The sequence below is a fragment of the Pseudorasbora parva genome, chromosome 16 (assembly GCF_024679245.1).
Source record: "Pseudorasbora parva isolate DD20220531a chromosome 16, ASM2467924v1, whole genome shotgun sequence".
NCBI classification, from domain to species: domain Eukaryota; kingdom Metazoa; phylum Chordata; class Actinopteri; order Cypriniformes; family Gobionidae; genus Pseudorasbora; species Pseudorasbora parva.
In genome coordinates this window covers 11,365,378-11,373,945 of record NC_090187.1, presented here as the reverse complement: position 1 = coordinate 11,373,945, position 8,568 = coordinate 11,365,378, and the positions used below count along the sequence as shown (strand labels likewise).

General features: G+C 37.9%; 1 protein-coding gene across 3 annotated transcripts in view; it reads right to left on the bottom strand.

The window, feature by feature from the left end:
- Positions 1 to 822: 822 nt before the first annotated feature.
- dmxl2 (Dmx-like 2) overlaps positions 823 to 8,568 on the bottom strand; it is a 106,592-nt gene continuing 98,846 nt past the window's right edge. For 2 of the 3 annotated variants that reach the window (XM_067419586.1, XM_067419587.1), the window contains 2 exons: positions 5,792 to 6,009; positions 823 to 2,432 (listed from right to left, as the gene is read on the bottom strand). In XM_067419586.1, the coding sequence (XP_067275687.1) occupies positions 2,223 to 2,432; positions 5,792 to 6,009 (428 nt within the window). In that variant the 3' untranslated portion in view covers positions 823 to 2,222. The remainder of the gene's footprint in view (positions 2,433 to 5,791; positions 6,010 to 8,568) is intronic. The other variant, XR_010898451.1, reaches the window with a different exon arrangement.

Sequence of the window (8,568 nt, the reverse complement as noted above, 5' to 3'; positions counted from 1 at the left end):
ACAGCAATGCAGGGGTCTAAAATATCAAGTGCATATTACCTCCCCTCCCCCTACACACACACACACACACACACACACACACACACATATATATATATATATATGAACTAGCATACTTAAACACACACATACACACAAACCATAATATGACACGCACACAAATTAACTGGTGTGGCTGTAACAATATGGTAAAATTGTGCCAAAAGACTCAAATAAGAGGTTAAAATCAGATTAGACCCAGATTTATTATGCTGTGATAAAACATACCTGTTCATTTTTGTAACATTTTTATTGAATTTTGATGTTTTGTGTCCAAAATGTTCTCCTTTCTGCTCAGGTTTGAAGTTGTAAAATCAATGCAAAAACTGACACTTCAAATCAACATTTTCAACAAAGTCCCCTTGACAAAAAGTAGTGAGAATTTTTAACTATACATCCAAAGGCTGTTACATTTTAAGGCTTCAGTCACTTTTGGCTACAAAAAAGCCAAGTGTGACCTTTAAAAAAAGAGGGCCAGAGGGTTAATCATCTTCACAAACCTAGACAATAGCGTGCTGCTTTGGATTATTTTGTATTTTCTAGTATTGCTTTATTATTATTATTAGCTTTCTCATGCAAACTGGAAAATTAGTTCAGAGATTGAGTTAGTTTGTAGTAAGATTATGACATAAAAAAAAAAAAAAGCTATTTCTTTTTAAATGCACTACATAAGATCAGGGATGTGCATTATGCTTATGCATTTGCTAAATATTGTTTAATTGATATTGCATGCATATGTATCTACAATTGATTGTAAACCCTGAAATAGTAAAAGTGAAATGGTTTAATTCAAATAAAAAGAATTTATTCAACTTACAAAGGTAAAACTTTGACCATGACAGAACTACCTGTTCCTTCGGAAATATCAACCAGTGTTTTTGGGATTTGCATTTGCACACACACAGACAGATCAGGCTGTTCAATAAATACACATCAGACCACCGGTTGAACATTTAAAATACGTACAGTTGACATGGTGCCCAGCAAATCAGACAGAAACACAAATATGATTTTAATAAATACCACATACATCAAAACCAAATATACGACTATTCCAGCAGTTAAGATCAAATCAAAAATAAACTAAAAGCATTATTGTGTTTGTACAAGCTAACGTTGTAGTTCAGTTTTATATTTATATATATATTTATATATTAATTCATTTAAAACTATTTTCACTTTTTACTACTCGGCCACACACAGCCAGACATTCATTTGTAAATAACAGTTTCCTCTAATAGAGCTTTTACCATTTGTAACGCAAGATTGTTATCGTTTCCCCAGATCTGAGTGCAAATAGATAAAACATGAAAAAATAAATACAGTATGTAAATAAATAAATAAAACAAAAGTGTTGCACTTTGTCCCAGACATCTAAAACAAACCGTACATTCCTAAAGTTAAATATAAATACAAGCATTTGTAAAAGAACAAACAAAACGAAAACAAGAGACATCAAGTAAAACGAGCAAACAAACGAACAAATATTTTGTGCAAAAAAAACAAACATCATCTGTTAAAAGTGAGAATTTCAGGGCTTGAAATATGAAGAGGTGAAACATGTCATTTCCAGGAGCAAGCATCATCGTAGTTGTCGTCGTCTCACGTGGAATGTGTAGCTGTTTGGCTGCTACGGAAACAAGCGTGTCAACAGCAGCATGTGTGCGCGTGGAAGGAAAGGGGTGTGTCTCTGGTGCCGCGGTGAACCGCCGGACCGCCAGGGTACTGTGCCATTTTACACTCCGCAAATACATTAGCAGCCAAGGAGAAAACGTACAGTAAAAACAAAATCCAACGACTGGACTTACACTGATAGCAGAAGCACAGTGCCTGGTATTTTAGATGCTAAAATGGCCACAAAATGAAGACACACACACATACACACTTAAAAATGGAGCTTTGAGCACTTTTACGGAGCACGATCAATAACCTGGGAATGGAGTGCGATGACTCAAACAGCTCATGCATACGGCTTTCCTACAAACACATCATCCGGATCCGCCTCCGGAAAATTACAGTAGTCGACTGCTAGAATCGAGGGACCTCGTGTGTGTTTTCCAGCGTCTTTTGTGGGGGCAGGGTGGTGGGGGCAGCGCGAGATATTTGTTACCGGTTTAGGATTCACAGCTAAGGAAATGCGGAGGTGCCGATGAAAGCGTTAGTGTTCTCCGGCAGCTCCGTTGTTAGAGGATCTGGAATATACTGGCCGGAATGTTGTAGCGGTCAGGAAGGACCCTCATCTTCAGGGTCCCGTCGGCTCCGCAGGTGAAGATCCGGTTACCTGGGCAGGTTTCGATCTGCATCACCCCAGCGCCGATGTTTCGGAATATGGACTGTTTAGCGTGTTCGGTGCTGAAGGAGTGCATGAGGCCATGACCCGCCAACTTCCAGACCTGAACAAGACAAGGAAAACAATTATTAGCAGTGCTGTCACAAAATTGATGTCACAAAAATGTTTTCATGACCGATTTATTCAAATATACATTAAATAATGGAAACAACAGATTAAAGGGTTACTCTACCCAAAATTAAAATCCCCTCATTAATTCCTCATGTCATTCCAAACATGTCATTTTAAGACCGTCGTTCATCTTCGGAACACAAATGAAGATATTTTTGATGAAATCTGACAGCTCTTTGACCCCTCCATAGACAGCAAGGTAGGAGAGACATCATAAAAATAGTCTATGTGAATCAAGTGGTTTAACCTTAAAGGGGGGTTAAAGACTTGGCTTCCCCTGCTAAACATAGACAAAGTTTCAAAAAATAAGTTGGACATTTGATGGAGTATTTCTGTCAAAAATACTCCTTCCGGTGTAAAAAAAAACGTTTTGCAACGTTTTTTTGAGTATGGGTCTGTGTGACATAGATGGGGTGGAATTTTTTTAGTATGGGTTCTTCTCCCGGAAGGACACGCGCACGACCAGAGAGAGAGCAAATGCACGCCCATAAACCAGCTTAGCTTGGAAAGGCCAGCTGCACTGCAGTCACAGGTCTTCATCAAATAAACAATGTTACCAAAGTAGTGTGTTTTTGTTGGAACGGTCCCAACGATAAAGGTTCACGTCGTGCTTTGGAAGCAGGTGGTGAGTAAAACTGCTTCAAAAGTATATGTTTGGCTATCGTCGCGTAAGTACACATCAGTAAACGATCACGATCGTGTATAACTTACGTTAGTTAATTTATCAATGAAGAATGCGATGTATGGTGTTTAAATACGTTTGTTTAGCTGACCACTATAGGTGTTGAACTAAATTATTTTTTTATAATAAACCTTTTGTGTGTTCACACAAAGCTTCTTCATTCAAATGCCCTACTATTCCATTGTTGTTCTATGTAAACACTAGTCTGACATACAAAACCATTCCACTTGCTACTGGTTTAGTCGCATACAATAGTCCAAAAACCAAACCATGAGAAAACACAGGGGTGACCCCGAATAGTCGAAGATTTGATGTATCGATATGCGGAGCCAGATTCGACCACTGATCTCATAGTCAAATCTTCGCGAGTGTTATTAAACGAGGATCATATACTTTGGCAATATGGGGGTGTTCAATATTTTAAAGACGCGGTGCGGTGCAGGTGTGCAACACCTTAAAGGGCGCTGAGCTTTAAAGGATGCGTCTTTAAAATTTGAACACGTTTTCAATAAATGTACACACACCTGTCTGCGGCGACTCAGGAAGTTGTTTAAAATCCTGCCGTGCCACAGAGCGCCATTTCAAGGTTTTATATTTAATTTATATTTCCCTCAAATTGTTACTGTAAAATCGTACTGATTTCACTCTGTGCTACAAGATACACCCATCGTGCAGCTCTTCTGTCAGAAGTCGATTCAAAATTGAGCTCGCACATAATGTGGGGTGAGATAGCTGAGACGCGGTTCTGAGCTTTGCGTCGGGGGTTTAGGCATAATCAGCTTAAGAACGTGCATGTAAATGCACTCAAAGTGTTCATTTCCTCTCTAGGCAGGTTTTTTTTTTTCGGTTTATTTATCAAAATGTTATTTTATATATTTGTGTGATGTTCTGTATTTCGATCACGGCTTTAAAATGTTATGAGAAAACTTTTTATGAATATTTATCCGCCACATTACCTTTTATTTAAACCTAAATAAGAAAGCCATTGTCAGTTCGTCTGTCAGTTGGCAGGCAGTTTTGGTCCCTTTATTAAAAGTTGTTGCCGTGTGCAGTGTGTAAAGGAAAGTAAAAATAGTTTTACCCTCCTGCTGACTAGTGTCGTGCCCCTCCCAACCCATTCACACACACATAGATGATTCGACTATCAGTCGAAAGATTCAACAATTCTGATTTGAATGTGTAAATCCTTGGTCGGGGACAGCCCTAGTAAACACACACAAATGTTGACAAGCCGCTAAGCATCAAGTTACAGTAACTTACATATGTCCTGCTGGATACGCCTCAAGCCACTCGTTTTTGACTGGAAAGATGGTATAGTGTATCTTTCTTTTATAAATATATAAAAATAAAAATAAAATAAAGACTTTTCGGAGATATGAAGGATGCAACACTACTCTATAGGTACTCAAGACTGGCATGAGATTGACTGAAGCAATTGAGTGTTTCAATGTCTTTACTACCTTTTTGGGTCTTGAATTAATTAAATTACTGTCTATGAAGGGGTCAGAGTAATTAAAAAACAAAAAAATATAATTTGTGTTCCGGAGATGAACAGATTTACAGGTTTGGAACGACACGAGAGAGAGGAATTAATGACAGAAATATCAGATAATGCTTTAAGGAAAAAAAAAATAATAATATGTATTGTTTTAGCAAAATGCTCCTCTATAGAGTCATTTCTTTCTTGCTAACTAATACGTTTTAGGATAATGAATGGCTTTCCTGAGGTAAATGTAACATTACGTCACAAGTTGTTTTACTGACGTCTTTCTGCAGGTGAAACTGAAGAGCTGTATCTTCCAACATTTATTCATGTTCATTTTGTACTATAACTAGTAGTAAAAAATAATGAGATAACCAGCTTTGCTTGAACGGAGTCAGCAACAGCGTTCTGTCACACTACATTAAATACTGAAGTATTGTTTAAAGTTCATTATAAATCTGTCAGAATTTGAAAGTTGGGACTTTCTGTTTTTCAATACTGTTTCATATCAGTATTATTGGATAAAAGGTGCGACAAATAATGTTAGTGAAGTTTTATTCACGCATCAACTGAAAATAGCATAGACATATCAAAATAAAAATAATAAAAACAAATTGATATTGTCAAGCCAGCTCTAGCGTCCACACAGCTGACATGTTTACTTGCTGTAGCTTATCTGCATGGTTTACACAAAATAGCGCTTCACATATGAGTTTTGACTGGATTTAATTCGACTACGTTGTCTAATTAAATTACACCATTTCAGTCCATGGGTTCAGTCCTCCAAAACAATGTGACTGCATTTTAAGTTATTTGTTGAAATAATTAGGGACAAATTTAGAGAATATACTGATAGTGAGCCATGGGTACTGCTTGATAGTTTGTCATTTTGCATAGAGATACAAGGTACAATATTTCTTGCTAGTATTGCTTGCTACTAAAGATGACAGATGCTGAGGGGGAGAGACTTTTTCAGCACAAAAAAACATGAACTTGTTCATTTGGCAATATTTTTGCTATCAATTATTAAATGTGACTGCTTTTTTTGCTTTTACCCTAAATATCAACATTGCGGCAACATGAGATGATGATAAATGGTAAAGTGTGTCATTCTAGGGAAATATACCTTCATGTTCCCTTCGGCTGAGCCAGTGACAAAGAAGTCTTCACTGGAATCCATGGCCAATGCTTTGATGGCTGAATCATGTGCCTGGAATGTGTGGAGCAGCTGTCTCTGACGGATATCAAAAATACAGACAAATCCCTTCCTGCCGCCCGTGATGATCAGCTGCTGTTTAGGAGCATATTGAAGAACTGTTGCACCATTCTCATGGCACTGGAATGCTGTACATAAAGAAATACAAGAATAAAATAAGAGTTTTGAAAATCAAAACGACTCTTTAAATGAGTACTGCATCTCAGATCCTTAAGTAAATAAGGCGTGGTGCACATTTAATATGATGTTTAATTCAATTATATATATATATATATATATATATATATATATATATATATATATATATATATATATATATATATATATATTTTGTACATTATTTATTAATAAATTTACCAATAAATCGATATATACTAGGGGTTGCACCGACTAGGGCTGGGCGATATGGCCAAAATTTCATATCCCGATATAGCTCATTTCATATCCCGATAACGATATACATAACGATATAGCAATTTTTCTGTTAATTCAGTTTATGAATAGTCTATACAAAATTGCAATGTGGAAATGCAGTTTGAAATGATATACAAAACAAATAAAGGTAGTATGGACTACATTTTTATTTTATTTAGAACCTTTTTTTAAAGCAAGACTGTTGGTAAAGTTAACACCTGCCTAGGGATGTTAACCGATGACCGTTTGACCGATGGCTGACCGTATCAACGTTAACCGATCAAAGTTGTCGGTTAAAATAAATAAAAAAATGATCTCTAAATTAGGCTATTATAGACAGTGGACTAAACGCTACTACAGGTGGCCGTCTCATTCCAAAATCTTTTTGTGTGATTGAACATATCCCTCGCACTCAATTTTCATAACTCGCGTGTACTTAATAAACCAATAAAAACATTTGCCGCGAGGTCACAGCGTTTGGGTTTGCGCGCTCACAAGGTTTGCAAAAAGTAAACACTCGAGGTTAGAGCCAGGGCAGACGACAGGATGAAGCTTGCATTTCGCTTAAGATGGGCTTACATTTGGAAATATATTACATCTTCATTTCAGTGGTAACACATAAGGTGTTGATCGTCTTTCTTTATTATTGTTAGCACTACCTCGAACTAAAGCGGCGTCTCTTCGGAGCTGTCATTTTCTTAAATGAGCCGCGGCAATGATTCAAATGAGCTTCTAACGCTGGACAAACGCCTTTATTTACAACGCGATCACCTTGTACCCAAACTATTTCGAAACTAATGAGCCATTTGTCCTGATTACAAACAAGCTCCTCAGCGGCGCGTTTGCGGGACTCGTGTTTCACGCTGTGGGGGATTTTAAAAAAGTGACGTGAGTGGAAGGGAGGCGGCAGCGCGTGTGTGTGTGAGTGAAAGAGCGAGAGAGAGAGACAGAGGGAGCGCGGCTCGCGGCTGTTATTTCAAATAGCGCAGCATATTTTAAACTAATCGGTTAACCGGTTTCAACCGGCTAATGAGGCTCGGTGGTCGGTCAAGAAAATGTTAAGTTTTCGCCATCACTACACCTGCCATTAAAATATTTCAATATATGGCTATATGGTGTGCCACGCGTAAAAGCCCGCTGCAGCGTCTGTGTCTGAAGTTTGTTTTGAGTGCTTATGCAACTATTCTGGCATAATTACTCTGAGAATTACCCTGGTCTGAACCGCGTCTACTACCGTCTTCCTCCATGTTTATGTATTGCAGCGTGCATGGGCATGCCGTGGCGTGAGGTGCATCTTGACGTAAAATTCTGCCGTAAACGCCTTATCGTGGCGTAAGCGATAGAGCCTTATATAAAACGAGACATTTTCTATCGTCCAGACGATATATTTCGTCATATCGCCCAGCCCTAGCACCGACTAGTCGGCTAATCGACCTTAATGCTTTGCCATGACGCTTTAAGCTTGACGTCGACTAGTCGCTGGCCTATAGAGGGCGCAACATGATAAGCAATTTCCTCACGCAGGCTCTGTTTCCAACAGTTGAAAATGACAAATAAATGCATACTCGAGAGCTCTCCACAAGATATGTTTGATTATACCACCTGGGTGCTCAAAATTGATCGGGAGAATGCACACTTATTGTACACGTAAGTTAATCATTGCGCTAAACAAATGCGTGCTGCAATGCAATGCACACACATAGCCAATCACACATCATGCCGAGATCGCGTGCGCCTCATACAAAACCCTTCTGTAGTGCAGAAATGTATTATCAACACTGTTCTGTGATTTATCAATAAAATAGCTTAGAAACTGAAAAGTTCTAGTAAATATTTCTTGATAACTAAAACTCACAACTTCCCTATTAATAGAGAGAGACGCTGCCAGGTAGAATTAATTAACACGCAATCACTTACTAATGCATTCACATGTAATCTTTATTGTACTTTATCTGTATCTTATTCAGAACGAGCAGAAATCTGTAAGAAATATAATGACCATAAGACAAAAGAACTGATACAAAAGCTGTTATGTAGGACCAATAACCTTATTGGCAGTGCTGTGTCATATGCCATAGCTGTCCTTTGCACAAGAAAATCCGTATTCGCCTCTCAGCTCATGGTTCAGGCTTATTTTTTTTTATCAATGACGTCATCACCGACTAGTCAAAATAGACTCGACTTTCATCACATAAATGTCGACTTAAAATTGGAAGTCGTTCAACCCCCAATACATACATATTAGAGGTTGATCAATATTTGATTTTGCTGAT